This window comes from Blastocystis hominis (assembly GCF_000151665.1).
Source record: "Blastocystis hominis, Singapore isolate B (sub-type 7) whole genome shotgun sequence assembly, scaffold_25".
Classification (NCBI taxonomy): domain Eukaryota; class Bigyra; order Opalinata; family Blastocystidae; genus Blastocystis; species Blastocystis hominis.
Window position 1 is genome coordinate 144,629 of NW_013171833.1, and position 22,059 is coordinate 166,687.

General features: G+C 42.4%; 7 protein-coding genes; 5 read left to right on the forward strand and 2 right to left on the reverse strand.

Moving 5' to 3' along the window:
• Positions 1-2,223: 2,223 nt before the first annotated feature.
• On the forward strand, positions 2,224-2,874 carry GSBLH_T00003118001 (uncharacterized protein; the record flags this gene model as incomplete). The annotated part of the gene is made up of 7 exons (XM_013041795.1): positions 2,224-2,245; positions 2,280-2,311; positions 2,345-2,386; positions 2,418-2,516; positions 2,549-2,626; positions 2,657-2,693; positions 2,726-2,874. The coding sequence occupies 7 exons, from the start codon at positions 2,224-2,226 to the stop codon at positions 2,872-2,874; spliced, it is 459 nt and encodes a 152-aa protein (XP_012897249.1).
• Positions 2,875-2,893: 19 nt separating this feature from the next.
• GSBLH_T00006581001 (uncharacterized protein) lies at positions 2,894-3,391 on the forward strand (the record flags this gene model as incomplete). The annotated part of the gene is made up of 4 exons (XM_013041796.1): positions 2,894-2,932; positions 3,006-3,080; positions 3,113-3,217; positions 3,248-3,391. The coding sequence occupies 4 exons, from the start codon at positions 2,894-2,896 to the stop codon at positions 3,389-3,391; spliced, it is 363 nt and encodes a 120-aa protein (XP_012897250.1).
• A 468-nt stretch (positions 3,392-3,859) lies between these two features.
• GSBLH_T00006582001 (uncharacterized protein) lies at positions 3,860-5,673 on the forward strand (the record flags this gene model as incomplete). The annotated part of the gene is made up of 10 exons (XM_013041797.1): positions 3,860-4,308; positions 4,341-4,371; positions 4,404-4,521; positions 4,546-4,664; positions 4,693-4,847; positions 4,878-5,054; positions 5,085-5,196; positions 5,228-5,411; positions 5,440-5,609; positions 5,668-5,673. 10 exons carry the CDS (start codon positions 3,860-3,862, stop codon positions 5,671-5,673), a joined length of 1,521 nt encoding a protein of 506 aa, XP_012897251.1.
• Positions 5,674-6,139: 466 nt separating this feature from the next.
• Positions 6,140-7,365, forward strand: GSBLH_T00003119001 (uncharacterized protein; the record flags this gene model as incomplete). XM_013041798.1 has 4 exons in its annotated part: positions 6,140-6,225; positions 6,255-6,363; positions 6,396-6,782; positions 6,812-7,365. The coding sequence occupies 4 exons, from the start codon at positions 6,140-6,142 to the stop codon at positions 7,316-7,318; spliced, it is 1,089 nt and encodes a 362-aa protein (XP_012897252.1). The 3' UTR covers positions 7,319-7,365.
• Positions 7,366-7,459: 94 nt separating this feature from the next.
• On the reverse strand, positions 7,460-9,014 carry GSBLH_T00006583001 (uncharacterized protein; the record flags this gene model as incomplete). The annotated part of the gene is made up of 5 exons (XM_013041799.1): positions 7,460-7,832; positions 7,867-8,066; positions 8,146-8,643; positions 8,673-8,933; positions 8,994-9,014. 5 exons carry the CDS (start codon positions 9,012-9,014, stop codon positions 7,460-7,462), a joined length of 1,353 nt encoding a protein of 450 aa, XP_012897253.1.
• Positions 9,015-10,308: 1,294 nt separating this feature from the next.
• Positions 10,309-11,151, forward strand: GSBLH_T00003120001 (uncharacterized protein; the record flags this gene model as incomplete). Its single annotated transcript, XM_013041800.1, has 3 exons — positions 10,309-10,437; positions 10,473-10,635; positions 10,667-11,151. The coding sequence occupies 3 exons, from the start codon at positions 10,309-10,311 to the stop codon at positions 11,149-11,151; spliced, it is 777 nt and encodes a 258-aa protein (XP_012897254.1).
• Positions 11,152-17,371: 6,220 nt separating this feature from the next.
• On the reverse strand, positions 17,372-17,919 carry GSBLH_T00006584001 (uncharacterized protein; the record flags this gene model as incomplete). Its single annotated transcript, XM_013041801.1, is given in 5 exon segments — positions 17,372-17,404; positions 17,434-17,610; positions 17,626-17,809; positions 17,840-17,858; positions 17,904-17,919. 5 exon segments carry the CDS (start codon positions 17,917-17,919, stop codon positions 17,372-17,374), a joined length of 429 nt encoding a protein of 142 aa, XP_012897255.1.
• Positions 17,920-22,059: the final 4,140 nt, after the last annotated feature.

Here is a 22,059-nt window from a genome sequence, read left to right on the forward strand (position 1 = left end):
TTGATTGTCTGGCTATTCGCCAGCACTCTTTTCTTGTTATGCACGATATACTGTCTGCAAGAACCGGAGAACAGCTGCAATACGGTCTTCAAATACTCAGAGGCTTCGAGTTACGGAATTCCAAAAATACCCACAAAAATCTCCGATATCAAAAACGATCGTAAAGGGACTGAATCCGATTTTCCTGCGGATGTGAAGGATCTCCGATCGGTAGTTGCTGAACCTAGAGATTAAAAAACCCATGGACCCAAATGCAACCTTCTAGAACGCTGGAGGAAGTAGATGGACCAGCGATCGTCCTTTTGCTGGTTGATGGTACGAGAAACGCGCTGACGCATATTCTCATTCGATGGTATAGTCTACATGACGAGACTGTTGAATGGGTTACAGTAATGTTCCGAATGTCCAGGTTTAAAAGGACCTTTTCAAAGATGTCTCGACGGTAGCCACCAAAAACGAGAACCGAACTTGGAATTAGAGCGGAAACAAAAGAAATACGACTTAGGCTTATAGAGATAGGCGTATCGATTCGCTCCTGTTCCAATAGAGACGAGATAAGATATTGAATCTTGTTCTGTATTTAGCTTGTCCTCTACCTATTAAATTCGCTCCAACGGTCTAAATACGCGAATCCAAAGCACCTTCATTGTTGACCGACCAGAAATCAGAAAATGTAGAACGGAGGTGTGTGATATTTGAAATTACTATGAGTCAGCTCCAAATTCCGAGCGTACCTTTCCACGCAGTGTAGCTAAATACATACAGCCAAACAAAGCGATAAAGCAACATGAACTGACAATCAGCTGTTTAGAAACGATTCGAATATTGCAGAATGTACGCAGCAGAAAGTGAAGGGAAACGAGAGCCAGACAGTATAAAAGAAGCAAGAATAAGGCGGGAAAATACCAAAATAAGACTAACATTGCTTCTCTCAAATACTTATGAGCCAGCAACGTTTTCGATTTAAAAACCGGGATACGTCACAGATGACGCTCCGGAAATCGAATGCGGCCGTGAAAGAGTCTGTGAATAATCATCTCTTTGAAGAGACTTTTCCTGATGACAGTATCAAAGTGAGTCCGGTTGTCAAACTGGCGGCCTCAATTCATGTCGCAACTGTGAATGTACTTTTTCTTGTTGGTCAGTATATAATTATCTTTGGAAATGTATGCAATATCTTGCATTAAAATGATTGCATAGATTTGGAGACACGAAACGCGGCTGTTTGGTGTTTTGGCTCTCTGCTTAATCTACAAGCCCATGCAAGAGTTGGTATCACTTCTGTTATGGAAGTGTAATGATTCTATTCGTTGGTATGCCCGACTGTTGATTACTGTTGTACATGTTATGTGCTGTACGATCTGTCCGAATTTTCGGTACGACACGGTGTCGGAGTTCATCACATCGTTTTGGATTATTTTTGTGTATCTGATTTGCGTGGCAGTCTATTGTGCAGGGTTGTTTTCTCCACATTCCGCAAAGACAACGAGTTCGACCCTTCGAAGAGCTTTCGATCCAATGTTTTATCCATCATGGGAAGTAATGTTGTCATCACCAGCGCCTACACTCTCTGTCATTTCGTATTTCCATTTTTTTAATTTATTTTTTAACTTCTCAGACAAAAAGTCTATTCGCCTTCGGCAACCTCTTCTCCGTCTTCCTTCTCATCGTCATGGCTCAGGTCGTTCTTTCCATCCAAGTCGTTCTTTTCAATGCGGAGGCCTACGCTCCCATCGTCAAAGTACTCCTCAATCGCACAGAGAGTCATACTCGTAGTGCCAGGGATGCTGGGTGAGGGCGTCGAAAAGCCTGCAAATGACGATTCAGGGACATATCGAAGAATATAACCCCGATCGTTGTTATAATTTTGGGACGCCGGTGGTGAGTGAAGGGGCGGTGTACATTTCTGGAGGCTATTTAACGCGAATCAGTCCGCAGGATCGATGGAGTCAGGTTCCGTTCGTAGAGATGGGGAATGGCTGTGATGTAGCTGTGCGTGTATCAGAAGCAAGTGGAGCATCGGAAGCTGATTATTGCTCATTTCGCGTATACGCTGGTGTGTCTGTTGCTTTTCGTAATTCATCAGTTCCAGGTAAGTGTGGAGTTGGCTGCTAAGAATAGCTGCGATACGCTGTAGTTGCTGTGGTGTCTGTGATTTCGTTGATTTTAATGTTCCCTCTACATACTTTGGCTTTTAATTTGAATGTTTGTTGGAAAAATGGAATGGCAGAAATAGGGGATTTTTGTTGAGTCGAAGTTTGCAATCATTCTTATTTGAGACTGGGAATTTGCTGAATTTACACGCAGTATGGTATGCAGGTTGAAGGTCGTCTTGAATTTCTAGTTACCTCTTTCATTACTGAGAGCAGCGAGAGACAATGAAATTGTGCTGGAATGAATGTGCAGATGACTTGTAGTTAGTTGAATTGACAAATGGAGAAACATATAACGGAAAACTGGTGAGTTGCGACTCTTACATGAACCTTGTTCTAAATGATGCGATTCTCACAACAAAGGTTGCAAAACTGTGAGTGAAATGAGGATATAGACCGGATCTCGATTTTTCCACCTTTCGGAGTGTTATATCCGTGGAGCTACAGTCAAGTGCATCCGGTTGTCGAAGGATGTTGCATTTGAGTGGTTGCTTGACGTGTAGGTCATCAACAATGTACCAGCAGAAGAACAGAATTCAAGTAGGGATGGAGCGGTATGGTTATTTGTGTAGAGTACAACAGAGCCGTCGTCCGATCAAAGAAGCCATACTCGAGTGGACGAGGAGGTGCTAGAGGAGGAAAGAGAGGAACGGGACGCGGAACTGGAAGAGGAACGGGAAGAGGAACGGGAAGAGGAAATGGTCGTGGTCGAGGTCAATAAGGGTTGTTTGTTGTAGCAAATGAATTCTGTGCAGAGCGGTTATACGTTGATAGACGAGGTATTGAGAGGAGTGCCAATAATAATGGTGATAGAAAAAGGAGCGACTGGTTCTCCATCAACATGATCTGCAGGAAGCTTTAGATAACGTTGAATCTACGATGAAAACGGTGGATGCGTTGCACGAGAAATTAAGTCAAAAAGTGATGGTGCGTTGTTATCGTTTTCTCTTACTGGGTAGATTCCAGTCGGTCCTTTGGCGTTTATGGAAGGTTCATTGATTCACACGAACGAATTTATGTGTTCGTTGGGAAAAGACTATTTTGTGTGGAAATCAGCAAAAGGAGTAAAATGAATGATTTTGATTGAACGGCAGACCACCGAATTGCTCCAGCGGAGAAAAGAATATATAGAAGGGAAGATGAAAGGAGTGGATGATCAACTCAAGAAGCTGGAAGACTATCGAAGTCAGCTGCGTTACTTGGAAGTACTGAATTTGCCTTTTGTTGTATTCCCCTAGTCTCAAGCGCATGTTACAAACGAAAGCGAAGATGTTCAGGAGATCATCGAGTTTGTTCCTTCGGATGGAAGCAAACCGGTTTTGATCCAAGGTCCGGAATCAGCAAAGAACGCTGCTAGTAAAGCCAGTATTGACAATGGAGCAAGCAATGGGACGAATGCCAGCGATGTGCCCGGCATGTCGGACCTTGTGCGTCGATCCAACGCATTGGATAGCAGTTTCATCGAAGAACGTGGAAAAGGGGTAATCGAGGAAAACGAGGTCCTCATCCGCGGGGAATGGAAACGTCCCGCCCAAAACCAAAACCAAAACGAAGATGACAATGACAACGAAGATGACAACGAAGATGACAACGAAGATGACAACGAAGATGAAGAGGATGAGAATGGAGAAACCGTGGAAACCGTGAGTGAATCGGGACACAGCTGCGCGTACTGCGGGAAACCCAACGTATCGTAGGGTCGGTGGATGGGTGTGAGAGCTAGAAGCAAGTGCTCGCGATGCAAGGCGGTGTGGTACTGCTCGCGCGAATGCCAGGTGAAGCACTGGGCGACACACAAGAAATCATGCAGGGACATGGTGCAGACCACCGTCTCGGAGAGTGTGGTGGAACCGAAATTGCCGGAGAAGGAGGGATTGAAGGTGACGGAGGAGGATAAGCGAGTGGTGGAGAGAGTAACGACGAGTATAAAGCCGGTCGTGGTGGAGAGGGAGTATGTCAGGGAGGTGGATGCCAAGGAAGTCACCAGTGAAGAGAGGAAGCCGAAGAGAAAATCATTGTTTAGACAAAAGTTTGAGAAGGGACTGAATTACCATTGTTTGTTTCAATCACCGGGAATGAGTGAAGTTGATGAGATTATTTCCAATATGCCGGTTCATTATGCCGGATTTCGAAAGGAAAAGGGATGTCGTATACCGTAAGCTGTTTTTGAGAGAAACTCACTCGAAGAGATTCGGATATTGAGAGATCGATTCCTCCTGTACTAAGCGTGTAGAGAGTGATAATGAATAGAGGATTAAGGAGGTGACTCGCTTTCTTGATCTTTTCGAGGAGATTAATGTAATGAAGGCTGATTTAGAGTCACAAGATTTCATCCAAGATTGTCAAATCACCTTGGACGTTCGTAACTGTTTGTAAAGCGTGTAATGTCTAGCGGAGGATTCCACGCCAGATTCTACCGACGTGATACTACGTGTCGACGTGAAAGAACGCCGTGGATTCAAACCGGACGTGATTTTGGTAGACACTGTAGACAAGGAAGAAGTGATGCTTGTATTCTCTTTGAATTCGTGTGTCATAGGGACTTTCGGAGTCCTACGTAAACCTCACAAACAAACTGGACATTCTCAAAGCCTCTGCAGCTTACGGCATTTTCAATGGAGATTCCAGCTTTGGCATACAATACAAAACCCCCAAATCCCTATTTCGCCTCCCTCTGCAACTCTCCCTTGATCAGTAATGTTTTCTTTCCCGTTCTTATCGCAGCGAAATCAAAAACCGCGTGGTCGACAGCGGCGTGACGACATACGCGGACACAGCGACGCTCTCGCTTGGCACTCGCTCCCAGCACTTCTGGCTGGACGTATTTTGGAGCTGGCGCGACATGAGTCCCTTCGGAGACATCGACGAAGAGCGAATCCGCAACAGCTACTGCAGTTCCACGTTTCCACTTTTCGACGAGGTCACGTGCAGCATGCTTCGCGAATGCCGTCCCTCGCTCGGTTCCGGCGTCGCGCTTCGCTTCGAGCACGGGAAACTGACCGCTCTGTTCCCCGCGCAGGGTCATCAATTGCGCGGCAAACTCGTTTTCCCGCTTTTTTTCGCCTGACGCGCAGACCTACTTCGGACTCGCGGGCGACGTCCACGCGCTCAAATGCGAGGGAGACGCCGAGTTCTTCCAGGCGCTTTCCCCGCGGATTCGCTCGCAGCCCGGGCTCCTGCTGCATTTCCGCGGGAAAGCCGGCTGTCTGCTTCCGCTGAACAAGCGAAAATCGCGGTTCTACGACCGATTCTTCTTGGGTAGAAACGTGGAAACGGTGGAACGTAGGTCGGCAGTATGTGACGGGGTTCGAGCGCGGGAGCTTCGGTCCGCGGAGTGCGCCGGAAGGCGAGCGGAAGCAGGGCGATTTGCTGGGCGGAGATTGCTGCGGAACCGCGGGGATGGAGTTGTCGCTGCCGCTGGGGGTGGGGAGAGCGAGGTGCCGAGCGTTCTATGAGGTGGGGAATGTGTGGAATTGGGGGGAGAGTGGGTGTGGAGGGAGGAAATGAGTTGTAGAGATGAGCGATGTAATGAAGGGAATGAAGAAAAGTGCGGGAGTGGGAGTGTCGATTCCACTGTGGGACGCTGTGATCAATTTGAGCTTTTTGGTGAATGAGAAACGATTTGCTTTTTCGTTTTGGTCGGGAGAAGAGAACTAATGCGACTGGTTGTTCGGTTGGAGTGTTTGTTGGAGACATGCTTGGTGTGTGTGAGGATTCTTGTAGGGAGAGCACAGAAAATAGCCGGCAAGGCCTGCTGCTGCTGTTGTTGTTGTTAATAATAATAATGGTTGTTTGCGAAAGACCACGACCCACCCCGCTTTATTGTGTAGTACTAGTTGGATATCGCTCTACCATAGTGTGGTCCCAATTTACATTTCACCTTCGGATCATTTACGCCAACTTGACCGGTCGTAATTCTTTGACCAGGTAGTTTTTAATACCTCTTTTTTCCTACCTTCTGTTTTCCATTCCTTTCTCTAAGAGATATGAACACACAGCTCCCAGAAGACTTGATTAATGCCGTCTTGGCCAAATCTGCGAAATTACCCGAAAATACTCCGGTGGTCAAGGGGTACGATTTCTGCTATTGCTTGACTTTAGATACGATTTCGACAATGGAATCGATCTCACGGGTATTCTTGAGTCCTACGCTACGATGGGATTCCAGGCAACAAACATGTCTGCGGCCATCGATGAAATCAATCGCATGGTATTGTTTTTGCTTCTTCCTTGACCGCATAGCTTCACTGGAGACTTTCTGACGACACTCCCTTGCCGAATGAGCCTGACGAGTGGAGCGACCCTGAATTCCGAAAGAACAAGAAGTGCACGATCTTCTTTTCGTACACCAGCAACATGATGAGCTGCGGTATGCGAGAGATCATTCACTACTTGGTGAAGCACCATTTGGTGGATGTGGTTGTCACGACGTGCGGAGGAATCGAGGAGGACTTCATCAAATGCATGAGCAAGTTCTACATCGGCAAGTTCGATCTGGACGGCCGTGACCTCCGTCTGAAGGGCCTGAACCGCACTGGAAACCTCATTGTTCCCAACGACGACTACTGCGACTTCGAAGACTGGATCATGCCGATCCTCGATTACATGCTTGAGAAGCAGAAAAAGGAAGTAGGACTTGGGTGGACCCTTCACTGCAGGGCGAGATCTGGACGCCTTCGAAGATGATCAAGCTGCTGGGCGAGCGCATCGAGAACGAGGAGTCTGTGTACTACTGGTGTTCGAAGAACAATATTCCTGTGTTCTGCCCCGCGATTACCGACGGTAGCATCGGCGACATGCTGTTCTTCCACTCGTACATGAACCCCGGCCTGGTGATCGACGTGGTGCAGGACATCGTGGCGATCAACTCGATCGCGAAGCACGCGCCGAAGACCGGAATGATCATCATTGGAGGCGGTGTGGTCAAGCACCACGTCGCCAACGCGAATCTGATGCGGAACGGCGCGGACTTCTCGGTGTACATCAACACGGCGCAGGAGTTCGATGGAAGCGATGCGGGAGCGAGGCCGGAAGAAGCGATTTCGTGGGGAAAGATTCGGATTAACGCGAAGCCGGTGAAGGTGTATGCGGAGGCGACGCTGGTGTTCCCGCTGATTGTGGCGGCGACGTTTGCGAAGTATGTGGAGGAGGGAAACACGCATTGAGAGGATGGAAGGGGTTGAGAGAGGAAAGGAAGAGATCTTTGTCTTTTGGAGTGTTTGTTAGAGAAAGAAGTATAGTCTTTTGGAGTGTTTGTAAGAGAGGGAGAAAGAGAAGAAAGGAAGTATAGTCTTTTGGAGTGTTTGTTAAAAAAGAAGGGAGAGTTTTTGAAGCTCGATACACCAGTTTTTGCCGTCGAAGAAGCGGCGGAGAGGGCGAACGGAGGGAACGTAGGAGCAGAGCCAGTCCAACTCGCCGTGCTGGAAGAGATAGAAATAGCGAGTCACTTGGGTGGGAGAGGAGGAAGCGGAGGGAAGCTCCCAGGTCAGGAAGTGATCTTGAGAGGAACTGGGGAAGCGCGGCTTGCGGTCTTCCTTCTCGAACGACCAGACATAAATCAAAATGCGTCCGCCAGGTTTGCAAACACGAACGAGACTCTGAATGGCTTCGAGCTGCTTGTATTTGGAAGGGAGGTGCTGGATAACGGAGATGCTGAGCACGCCATCAAATCGATTGGAACTAGAGAGAGGGAGAGAAGGAAGGAGAAGAATACGCCATGGAGAGATTACAAATATCGCTTCGGACTAAACAGCACCGACTCCACTCGGGATATTTGTGTAGTCGAAGCATCGCATCGCTGTTATCTTGACCGAGAATCACATTTTGCCGCGCCCGCGCCACTTTCTGCATGTGGTTACAAATGTATTTGCAGTCTCCGCAGCCGGTATCGAGAAGAATCGCGTTGTGGAACGACTGAATGAAGGCATTCACAGGCTTAAAGAATTTGGTTGTGGATTGAGCGAAATACGAAGCGATTCGCTCGTATGACTACGTAAAACAAACTATCCAGAACCACTTGATCCACGAACTCCTTCTGAATCCCCTCCTTTTCTGCAGAGGCGTGGAGGATTCGCTGGATACACAACTCTCCGTTGCAACGGCAGGTAAATCCAGGCGAGGTTCGACGACACAGAACGATCAGACGATTTTGCTTTTGGATTTTGCTACGACACCACAAAAAAGAGGAAAAGCGAGGGACGTTGGAGATGCTCACGCCCTCACGGAAGTATAAGTGTGTTTGTGTGTTGTAAACAACGATGTCGGAAGTGGGATCAGCGTCAAGTAACGCTGTGAGCTGCGAGTCGAACAAGTTGTGGTCTAAATGGATCGGAGTGGCTTCTTTACCCCGAAAACACTTTAGGAGAACGCAGTCATAACGAGACGGAAGCAGCGCTTTCACGCTGGGAGGGATCTCCTTCCATTCATAGCGCGGAACACAAGCCTTCCAGGTCGATCCCGGTTGCTCAATCCGTTCTGTAAGTAGGATATCCTGAATGGGTAGAGAAAAGGAGCAACTACAGAGTTTTCGTCCTCAAAATGATATAGACTGCGCAAGAGATGAAAGAGTTCCGAAAAAGGAGAAGACTCCATGGGGGTAATGTCTTCTTGTTGTAAATCATATTGAATGTCTTCAGGAGGTGGAGAAGTGACTGCTGACACTGGAATAACATAGGTTGGGTGAATAGCGTATTTTCCATCAATAAGAGCACTTCCGCTAGAACACAAAGTATAAATCCTGCTTGCTGCACTGAGATTTTCACAATGAACGTAAACTAACCCCTGCGCCTAATTTCCCCCACCAAACTACGACGATTTTGACTAAAACAACCGAAACAATACTGCAATCAGGAAAAAGCTCATAAAACAACTCTTCGTTGAAAAACGCCGACGATAGACGCCTAGAATATTTCAGTCGGAGCCAGCAACTGCATTCGTCAGTTTGCTGGAAGGAGGGAATCATCATTTAAAAAACGAATGAGTACTGGAGCTGACATCTGCAGCATACAACTCAATAAGTGAATCCACCTGAAAATATCCAAACTGAAGACATAGTACCCGCCATTTGCCAAAAATGAGAATACTTATAACATGGTACACCAGGTCAATGTACCACCTGTATGAATCCTATTAACACACATTATCAACTGTGGAAACGAAGACACAGGTTGACCAATCATATTGCAGAATCGAACTTATTCTGGACGAGTACCGTTATATTCTTCTAATGAATTCTTTAAACAACGAGAGTACTGAGATCGTCTTGTCACCGAGATGGGATGTAGACGAAGCGGGTACTGCTTCAACTCTTTCTTCCTGCCGGTTGGAGGAAGAGGAGAGTTACTCTGATTTTCATACTGAACATTATACCCTAAAGCGTAAAAATACTGCTCGTCCCCGATACCGTCCGTATGAAGATGAGTTGAGCGTCATGCAAAGTGAAAGTGAGAATACACTTGCCTTTTGATTTTTCAGAGAGTGTTCATTCCAGCGACTCTTGTTCTTTGAAGGAGATTCTTCATTACCTTCGTCTCTTTTTCTCTCTTTAGTTGACATCCGATAAGGCAACCCTTATCATTTTCTATCTTCCTTTTCTCTATTTTCTTTATGTTTGTTCACAAGCCAAGTGTTTTCTTTGACGAAGTACACATATCCATGCCCCGTAGAAAGGCATCTCAGGAGACCTCAAAGAGCATAATACCAAAAGAGGAGGAGAAAACGTTGCCTTTTTGAGATCAAGTTAGGCATAGACTCGTAGAAGATCCTGATACCAAACAAAAATTATGCCAAATTTGTTCAGAATTATTGTCAGCGTCCGTGGAAGGGGATATCCCGATTACTTGTAAAGTGTGTGGGATGCAAGTAATTTGACCGATTCCTTTGTGACCATAGGTCCACAAGGCGTGCATTTTTTATGAGGGCAGTGGAAGGACGTTCGTGTGTGATCTCTGTAAACATAAGCTAAAAGAGACTCCTGAGTAACTTTTTGAATTTTATATAATCTGTAGGTGCGAATTTTGTCCGATTCGAACACTCCGTGCAATGAAGCAAAATGACAAGGATCCTTCCAAAGTACAGGTCCGTGCAAAAAATAACACATAGTGGGCTCACATCTCCTGCATAACCTATGTTCCAGGAGTATTCCTAAATGAGGACAATGCCACCTATACAAACAATTGCGATCCACAGCGTTTCCGACGCATATGCTGCTTCTGCAAAACGAAGAAAGGAAGCGTCGTATACTGCAATAGTCGTGGCTGTCGCTCCTGCTTCCACGTTTTATGCGGTCGATTGAATCATTGCGTGTTTGGTTGGAACGAGGAAAAGGACACCCCACTAATCTACTGCGAGAAACACGGGAAACAGACCTTTGCCAGCGCGTTCTGCGAGGTATGCGGACGATCGGACAAAGAAGAATCGCTGCTTCTTTGCGATGGTTGTGACAAAGGCTTTCACTTGTTTTGTTTGAATCCTCCGTTGAAGCGTATCTTCTTCTGCTGAGGGATTGAGGATAGAAATCCCGTCGGGAGATTGGTATTGTCCGGGGTGTTTGGAGAAACGCGTCACGCGAGGCGATGCGGTGGTGGTTTCGAAGCGAAACGGAGAGGAGCAAGTGGAGTTATCGCGCGATTACGTCGGGAATCTGATTAAAAACGCGGAGAAGAAAGCACAGAAACGCAAACTGAAAGAAGAAGAAGAAGAAGATAATGATGAAGGAGTAAGTTTTTATGAATCAAAACGGAGCAAAACGATCATCGAGGACGAAGACGAGGAAGCCTTTCACCTCGACGACAACCAATCTCTGGATCTCAGCGTTTTGATTTCCCTTGCGTTTTCACTAGGAATCCATTCAACTGCTGATTCAACAGCCTCCGAAACACGTGGAACGAGGAAAAGTCCAGCGATTTCGATGCCAGCAGCAATACGGAACCTGGAAATCCGAGGTCTTCTTCTCTGCCTGCTTTCATTTAGTTGCTCGGGGGATTTAACATTATGTTAACAGGATTGGGAAGCAAGTACACGGTTCTAAAAGAATTCCAACGAACAGCCTTGCGAAAGGAGCTTTGCGTTGTGATTAATGGCTTTAATCCGACGTTTTCTCTCTCCGAGTTTCTCAATTTGATCGCGACTCGATTTCTCTCGCTGCACAATGACGGTCTGCGTCAAGATCAGCTTGTAAACCGTGGAAATACGATGTGATGCACAGATGAAAAGCGTGTTGGAGGGCTGCGCGACTGCAACCAGCCATTTGTTTATCGTCATCCATTCAATCGACGGCGCAGGCCTTCGAAACTCCCGGAGTATCGATTATTTGGGCGAGTTATCCGCGCTTCCATGCGTTCATTTGATTTGTTCGGTGGACCACATTCGAGGGAATCTTCTTTTCTCGTCATCTGCACTCTCTCACTTCCAGTTTGTTTATCATGACGCGACGACTTTCGCTCCTTACTATTACGAAATCATGTTTATGTCGCAGGGTTCACAGGCGGGAAAAGTTCGATCTTCTTCGGGTCTTGGCTATGTGCTTTCATCGCTCACGAGCAACCATTTGAAGATTCTAATGCTTTTGTCGAGAGAAACGAGCGGGTCGAAGGAAGGACTTACATTCACCGGATTGTATGAACTATGTTTGTCGGAGATGTTGGTGAGCAGCGAGAAATCGTTGCAGCTTATTTTGAAGGAGATGGAGGATCATCAGTTGGTGAAGCGGTTGAGTGCGGGAAACAATCCACAGGAGAGCTATGTGTGCTTGGTTTCACCACGTGAATTATCGAAGTTTTGTGATATTTGGTGTGTTTGTTGGAAAGAGAGAGGGGAATAATAGGAGGGATGACAGCATATCGTGATTTCGTTCAAGAAAGGAAGTAAATGGAGTAGGCAATAAAACAAAGTAGAGTAGATAATGGGGCTAAGGTGATGGAGAATGAGCTAAACAATATGATACTATATAGGAACTATAGGATGATGAACAATTGTAAAAGCAGTTGTTCGGTAAGAACATAGAATAACGAATTAAGTGAATAATATCGGACAAGTGCGAATAATCATTTGTACAGAAGATCATCGATATCAAAGTAGATCTGAGAAGTGGATAATTGTTGTTGGACAGTCGACGGCTGGATTTCACTCATATTGAGTAATAGAGAATATGTAGTATTGCAATTCGATAATGGAGTATTTATGAATCAAGGATTTGTACTCAATGAGCAGAAAGTGTTGAAAGTGTTCGGAAATCATCAAATTGGTGCTATTTCTTATATTGAAGAACAATCCATAGAAGTAGAAGAAGAAGGAATCGTGGATTTGGATCATGGAAGTCGATTTGAAGGATTGGTATTGGCAGAAAACAAGTTTGGAATTCCATTTGGATATGGTGAAATGTATGATGATGGTGGATTCTTGGTGTACAAGGGCATAACGATCAATTGGAAACGATTTGGGTATGGAACGAGTTATCATAATAATGGTTTGACTGAATATGAAGGATATTGGTGTGACGATAATCGATTTGGAATTGGAAAAGTGTATGATCGATATGGTAAATTAGTGAATGAATGTGAATGGTATAATGGAATTGAATGTGATATTGATGAAAAATATGAAGGAGATGGCAGCATACCACTGAATATCGGAATGAAACATTTGAAACTAAGTGACAATTGTGTATTGGTTGATTGGGATGTTTCATTGTTGTATAATTTGGAATCAATCGAAATCGGTGATCATTGTTTTGAATCAGTGAAAACAACGAACGTAGAAAGAAAGAAAACAGTATCAAATTGTTAATACAGAAGAGAGAGTATATAAAGAATAACAACTGGGAAAACTGGTTTAAAACAATCATATAATATCATAATCGAATTGGTTTATTATGTATTACTTAGGATCTAGTTTTGACAAGATTAGCAAGGATGGAAGAAACATCTATATAAATATTACATCAATCAAACTATACTCGAAATTGATTTTGTTCTGACATACTGAAAAGAATAGGGCAGATAGACACTTTGAAGATTAGGAATATCTAAATGCTGTCAATTACTTATATATATAACACTACTTTCCAATGTAACTGAACGAGGAAAATGAAAACCATAACCACTACCACCGTTTTTAATAATTCTTAGTTTTGGAAGATCTGCATTCTTTCATTTCAATTCATTTCATTTATACTTCGCATTATCAGTGAACATGAATCAGTATTAACTCCATGGGGTGCAGCTTGCCCAATTTCCAGTATTTCCAATGATGGAAGATCTATGCCAATCATATACTCAAATTCATTCAATACTTTCAATTATTGTATTTAGAGACTCTTGGAATGCCCATTTACCTATAGTAATGGATTGCAGATTTGGAAGATCTATGTATCATTCAAATATTCAATATCATATCAATACCTCGAATCACAAATGAACTGTAAAAGAAATTGTATGAAGGAGAATCATATACTCCAATTGTGATAAACTGTAATTGTGGTAGATTCCTCAATTCAAAGTCGCCAGCAAAATCACTGAAACTAGATTCACCAATATGAATGGATTTCAATGATTCACAATTCAATATGTGGAATGATTTCGATTTGTTATCTTTCCAACTCTTTTTGGCTTGAGTAAATGAATTGCTTCCGATTCTGATAGTTTTCAATCGATTCAATCCATCGACTTGGAATGTTTTCACTAATCCAAAACATTCATCCCCAATTTCGATAGATTCTAACCATTTGAATTTGTTCAGATCCAATGCATTCAAATCATTACAGCAGTTCGAACAGAAAACCAATTCCGTTACTTTCAAATCCATTTCATTCAATTCAGAACTACCGTAGATTGTGATTCGTTTGGAAGGCACATTTACAATTGGTTCAGTTTTCATTTCCCTTGGCTTTTCATTCTTCAATACACTTCGAATACTTTCACTCATTCCTTCCATATACCAACCTTCATACAAATCGATTCCTCCTTCCTTCTCTCTTCCATGTTCCCATTCACTTTCTCGAATTGCTGTTCCACTTGCTTTATCAATCAAATATCCCACTCCATTTCTTACATATTTACCATTTTCTATACAATATCCTCCAATATAGATTGGAATTCGATTCAATAACTCCACATTACCATCATCATTCTCATCATTGTTTTCAGCATATTCGATCATTTGGTTAGTATCAGCATCAAATTCACGAATGATTTGAATCAACTTGTCTTTGGACCAATAACCTTCAATCTTTTCTTTACCATCTTCTTTATCATATTCGATTCCATAACCATCTCGATTCATTTCTTTATCAAACCCGCCCCGATAGATTACTATATCACTATGCTCATTTTCACATTCATTTTTTCGAATTATCATGATTAATCCTTCTTTACTGTTTTCGATCATTCTTCGATCTCCATTATTTCCAAGGATCGAATCCCAACTTTCCTTCTTTAATGCTTTACCGTTCTCATATTCAGTTATTCCACCGATTCGTTTGCCATTCTTCACCATCCATGCAAGACTCAAAATTCCACGATTGAATAATTGACATCGACCCTCAACTTTCCCATCTTTCATTTCACATATCAAATATTCATTTGAATGATCTCCTTGATATAGAGTCACTTCGTAGTCAACTCCATTCATTGAAATCTTCTTCTTTTGAAAGGTAATGAAATCATTGAGTAAATACCTGGATTCTCTAGCTTGCTTCGATGTATCTATATTATTATCACACTTAAATTTGTATACTATCCAAATTGTTGACCATAGGAGAATAATAGTGATTTCCATTTTTACCTCCGTTTTTCTGACTCATAACTAGTATTGCATTTTATTCTAATTATAGGTATTTATCCTCATGTGATATTGTAATAATCGATATAAGATACAGAATTCTCTTGGATGATGCTAAAAAAAGCCTTTTTATGATATTATTCACAATAACCCAGGATGAAGAGTAATATTTGCACAACCGTTTCGGACGATATATTAGAGCTGTTAAAAATAGTGGAGATGAACAAGAATAGACTCTATGTTATTGAGGAGTTTACTTGTTTCAAGATGCCAACTAATCTGTATATCCTGCAAGAGACATCAATCAGTCGTGTTGAAATACTTATGACCTATCGAAAAAGACAATGCAACAATGAATCAAGGTGAGTTTCCTTTCGAAAAATGAGTTTGTGTAATATCAATCAAAAAGGAAAAAGGATCAACAAGAAATAATTATTTGTATTGATGGTAATAACAAAACAATATAACCTAGAAATATAGTGTGAAAGAGGCCGATCACTTCTTGTTTTTAAAGGAAATGATTCGAATCGAATCCTTCATATTATATAAAGTAGTAATTTTCATCACATAATATAGAAAATTGTAAACGTAGTACTTATGTTTTACAGAATAATAATAGAGTATCTTTGAAAAGCCCAATTAATTGATGTGGGAACATCTTTATGAATTACAGCAACACATAGAAACAATACTTGATGAGTCGAAACAACAGTCTCGACATTTCAAAATCAATTATAATGCACCTAGCACATAGAATCATATAGTAACTACTATGGTTTATATGATATTTGAAAAAATCACATATATTGATGATGGAATGGATAGATTGATTATACTCTAGACACTTTTGAACATGTAATCTATACAGAAACTACAATAATTATACCCTATAATATTGTTTGCTGAATACCAATCCTAGAAACAACTATTTTGAACATAAAAAAGAAAAAAGGATGATAAAATACCATTGAAAGAAACAAGTATATACAAACAATATTTATATATATATATATATAAAACTCACTTCGGAGCAAACTCTCGATAATAACCAAACTAAAGTTTGCTGAAAACAAACATATACATCCAATCTGCTAATTGCATTAATTCTCGGGGAAAAACAATGCCACAAAACAGTCAACAATTGGAGGAACGCAATATGACATTATTGAAATAAATAGAATCAAAACGAACGTAATAAGCCATAAAAATATCATATATTGAGATATTTCTGGTACAGTGAAAAGAAGTATAATAAATATAACCAATTCAAAAATCCAAAAATATACTAAATACAGTTCTATTTTTACAAACAGTACTTTTACGTCAGTAGACGTACACTCTTTTTCTTCCTCTATTGACTGCTCTGAATCACTCTCAGTCTCTACATCCATCTTAAAACTGGAATATATTCAAAGTCGGACTCTTTTCTATACCCTCCACTATACAGTTCTATTCCGTTCTTAAGCACTTTCATTATAGGACCATTGAATTTCTTTAGTAACTCTGTTTCTTTACCATGTCCCCATCTACTGATCTTACTAATTTCGCCATTACAATAGAAATAACATATTCCATGGTTCAAGCCATTATCATCTATTTGAAATAGTGAAACCATTTTGCCATCTTCATCTTTTTCATCTTAGTAGTTTGAACCATCCGATCTCTGTTGGATATTGGGTGCTCGACGACCATTCTTAAAAAAAACCCTTCATAAATTGTACTTCCATCTTTCCTATATTCCACTCCTGGACCATTTCGATAACCCTCTTGTAAAAATCCAGAGAAATAGATCTCTCCGGATCTGTAATACATTCTACATTTACCATTAGCAACATCTTCCTGATAAGTGAAGCTTGCAACAACTTGATTGTCATAGTCATAAAGAAACGCCTCTCCATCCAATTTTCCAATCTTTTGACTTGCTTTTAGAGTATACCCGTGATGAGGGCTACCGATTTGACAAATGGCCTCATCCTTCTCCATATCCATATTAATGATAGGCAATTCGCTTGAAATGCAATTATTCCATATATATCGGTGTTTTCTTCATTGGAATCAATAGTGACACAAATTACACGTGTATTATCCTTATGAGTAGTAGGTAGATCTTTATATATTTGCATTATATAAATATTATCAAGTATTATATGGTGGAATAGCCAAATAGAAAACACATTCATCAGAACTGTAAATTCTTGAGAATAATTGGAATTCCCAAAATTGTTCCTATTTCATAGAATCCGCCTATTTTCCTACCAAACGGTATCTATTATCTGTAATGTTCCATATTCCATATTAATCCTTCACCTCCATTATCAAAAGGCATTTACAACAAACCGAAGCAAAACATAACACAATAAGCATAAATCACTCTGACAGTTGCGTTTCCATCATCATCATACAACCAGTGTCCTCCCTTTTCATTATCGCAGAACCGCACTCTATCTTTTCGACTCCCAGTTGTGAGGAGCAATCTACGCTCAATCTTCCCCATCGCTCCTACTCCCAAATCCTTGAATACAATACATTCCGTATTCAGGTCCAGAATAGTATCCGTCACACGCAGCTCCATTTCGCTTCTCGACAAATACGGCTTCGTTCCCACCTCCAATAGGAACGCGAACCAACGAGCCAGCGTTGTGGGCGTGCGATGCAGCTTCGTCGATCTCACCACCGTTTTCTGGAATCATGCCACCAGATCTGCCCACGAGATCACTTCCGGTCCCGCCAACTTTATCGTCTTCCCCGCGAATGCGTCCGGGGTCATGCAGTACTTGCGAATCGTCGCGGCCACATCGCCCATCCACACAGGCTGGTTATAAGAGCTTTTTCCATTGATATTGATCAGCCACGGATAGATGTGTAGCTGACTGCCGATCCTGCCAATAAACTCTTCCCCGCGGTTCTACCAGGTCAACAGGCGGTCATCTACGCCGAATATGTCTGCAGGATGAACGATGCTTGAGGTTCTACTGCGGAGCCGACACATGAAGAAGATGCGTTTTGCCCATCTCGTTGCAGATACTCGCGAGGCGCTCGGGGAAGTAGATGTTGACGTCTTGAAATCTGGAGAGAAAGAGGAATGCGAGTAATTCTTTCGAAGATACAGATTGATTCTTGGTCTCGTAGTACTTTCCAACCAGATTGATTACGATATCCGAGTTGCCAATGCAGTCACGGATCGATTTCTCGTCGAGGGGATGGAAAGAAATCGGATACACTTTACCAACATTTTTAGACTGTTCAGATGACGAATTTCAACATTTTCGTCACGGTAAGGAATCATGCAAATCACTCCGCAAGAAGATGTGGCTCAAATCCTACCAACAAGCAAAGCCCAATTTACAAAAAACAACTTTTCTACCCAAAATACACGTAGGGTATCAGAGAAAGACTATCAAAAAACACTGAGACATGCGGCCGTCCAGTTCCACAGTTCCAAAATTGATCATCGTTACGAAGTTAGCACAGCAATAGGGACATTCTGAATTGAACGAACGAGTCTGGACATTGTCTATCTTGCGTTCTGCTATGCTGTTTCTACCGATTTCTGTACGAAGACGTTTCATTATTTTGGGAGACAATTTGAGGAACTAAGGAATGCAACTAGATACCATCTATTAGATGATGCTTGCGAGTTGAATTACTATAAAGTAAAATGATACACAATTCTGAACCAGCAATTAATACGTTGTGGTCATTATCGAAAAATAATACTGGAAACGATTCTGTCACATAATAATGTAATTCAGGAACAGCCTATAAAAGGTGAAGCATGGAAAGTCAAACTTTCTTGAAAATGTGTGTAATAACAGGTAAAAGAGGATAAAATATTTTTGAAAAAACATCACAAAACGGGTTGACAGCAGCAAGTATTACAAAAAGTCAGAGCGAAACCATGATATGAATAAAATCGAACAATAAAGAGGGTAACGGATATGAGCGTACTGTGTAGTTCTCTCCTTATTATACAGTTACAAGATATAAACACCTGCTTCTTTAAAAAAAGACTCATAGCTAAGTTGTCAACGCGCGTTTCTTCATATCCACATATATTTATTTATTGAATACTCTCCACTTTCCCAAATAGCATGGATAACCAAGAAAATAGACAAATATCAATATCTTTAGTCATTTGACTAAAAAACAGACATGGACTGAGTCAAATCGTTGGGCGTTATAGCACTCATAAAATCAATTTATTATTGTTTTTCATCTGCGCAACTAATTATGTTCACTTGTTTAAAAAATGCATACTCTCCCTGCTATAGTGCAAAAATATATTTATTTGTTCTGTAAGAATGATCCCAAATTATAAATTATATCGATAATAATAAAGTAGTGTTAAAATGGCATAAAATGCGCAAATTTTAATAGCCGCCTTTTTCGCGCAAAAAACGCCAGTGCCGACCCGTCAGCCGAGTCGACGGGTTCAACACGTTTCCCAACCATGAGTCCTCATAAAAGCTAGGCTACCCCTGATGTCGTTGGTCGATGGGGTTAGATTTCCCACATCCTTTCCATGACTGCTCTGTTCCGAATCTAATGTTAAAAGTGAAATATCTCATCTCTCTGGTCTGTAGATGTTTGACAGTCGATAATGACTATAAGGTAGTGAATGTACATTGTTATCCAAGATCCATCGCTTGTTGTCCGTGCAAGTCATGAGTGTCTTGTTTTGTCCTTCGTGGTGATATCGAAGGCCTGGTTATTGAAGAGTTTGAAGTTGCCTTCGATGACTGCATCTCCCTTCTTCTCAGCCTCAAGTGCATGTTTGAATAACTCGATGTTCTTTACACTCATTCTCTCCACATCGATTACCACATTTCGTGGAACTCCCTTCGTGGCGTTGTGTATCACTTGCTTCTCATTCACGAGGTAGTACATCCTGGGTCTCAGTCCCACGAACTCAGTGATACAATGCCCGTTGTACTCGTCCTTGAAGGTGGGTACAGGCAGCTTCTTGTTGAAGTTGAGGAACGAGTCCAATGAAGGGAACTTGCTCTTGTTCACTTCCTAATTGTAGTAGTTCACGAGTTGCCCTTAGAAGTAGCTCGTGTTATCCAACTCCGAAAAGTCGAACGACTTGTACATCTCACACATCTTGTGGGCAATATTTCCTATGTCATCCAGTTACATGATGAGCGAATTCGTGTTATGTCCTGATAGTTCCACGTTATCGAATGTCGTCTTGAGCAAATTGTAGTCGAAATCGTATATGGTGTGTTTGGGCATGTCAAGAACGGCAAATCAGATGAAGAATGACTTTATCACTTTCCTCGCTGGTGTATTTAACTTGATACCGAACAAATTCTCGGAATAACTAGCGGTTCTTGCAATCATGCCATACCCATGCTTCTAGATGATGGATTCGCGTTCATTCCATGTGGTGGCGAACTTCACTTTCGTCAGTTTCAATCCAGTCTCCACGAATTTGCCATAGGTCGAGTTTGCCATGGGCTTATACAGGTTCTTTTCCACAATGGTTATGGATTTGGCGCGTTTCTCATTCAACATGTTCACATATACGAATATGAATGGTGCCTGCTTGAATCGAATGATGTGGTGAATGTGTGTGACTTGATATCCCTGCTAAATGCCCAGTTGCAACAGTGAGTAATGAACGAGATACTTTTGACGAGGTACAAGATCGCATATGAGCTTCGGTGTATTCACCTCTTTCACTTTGTCCACAATGTCGTTCCTCGCTGCGTACTTCTTGATTCCATCGGAGTACATGCCCGCCTTCTGTACGGGAAAAAATGGCAGATCATTGAACTTGTCGTGGAGTTCCACTGGTGCCTCGATATCACACTCGACAAAGAATCCATACTTGCCGAATGTCTTGAGTGATTGAACCCATCTATTCGGGTTGCGATTGATTTTCTACATCATTTCCTGTCGTTGAAGCACACTAACCAATTCATCAGGCATCATTCGCTGCATGACTCCCCCATACAGGCAGTTCGCATCGAGATAGTAGATGTCGGACAAGAGACAGGAGGCATCCCATGTCGCTTGTAGGTTTTCACCAATGACAACCTTGGTATGCAGTTTCACGATCTGAGTGATGTCTCCGCTCAGGTCTTCAACATTCGGATGATGTCATCGATCTCATTCATTTCCATCAATCGAATGCGCTTGTTCGGAGAAAACCCACCCATGCGATCTATGAAGATCTTCTCCAGTTGCTTCTCGATGAGTCTCTCGTTGGCGCTGATTCGAGTGATGGACTATGCCCACCTTCACTTGCCAAAATGAGACACCGCTGCAAACACAGGTTGTCCTCGTTATTGGAATAACTACCGTGCATCCAAGGATCAAAGGTGTGTAGAGTTTGGGACCAACGAATGAGCGAAGTGGGAACATCTCGAGATAAGAGCCGATCCAACCACAGTAAACAAATCCACTTCCTTTCTTTTTTTGTTCCTCCACGGCATTTCTGTACCATCTCAATTAATCCTCTAACCACTCGTCGATGCGATCCTTGTGAATGATGCGAAGGTGTCTCAATCGATCATCGCTGAGATTGAGAATATTGGGTTCCTTAACATGTGTCCACATGAAATTGTATGCCATGATGGTGATGAAACACTGGGGATAATCACGCATGCCTTTCATAATGTACTTCTTCGCTACCTCATTGAACTCATTGGTTTTATCGAATACGAGGTTGATCGGTTCCACTATTCTATCGCTCTTTCCATCAAGACGTCAAACCCATAGTCTTTTGTCATCATCGTTTTTGAGGCGAAAGTCCTTCTTGGTGCGCTTTTCATTCACCTATTCCTTGTATATGTTTCCATACATGGTATGATAGTACGTGAGTGCATACCAGAGAGAGGAATCGATCACATTTGACAAGCAACCTTCGGCGGCTATGCGATCGAACAGAGCGAAGAACCTGTTTCATCGTGTTTATCGTCTCTTTTCCACAGTGTTCACGAATTCAAAAAACGGCCATTTTCGCTTTTCACCGAATTCAGGTCCGTTCCACTTATATTCGAGATATATCGTTCTATGCCTTGCTTCCTACATTCAGATACTCACGCTCTCCTTTGGGATCTCAACTCGTTTACGAGGAGTGGTATGTTTGGTTTCTTTGCTGTTTTCATTGACCTCGTATTCT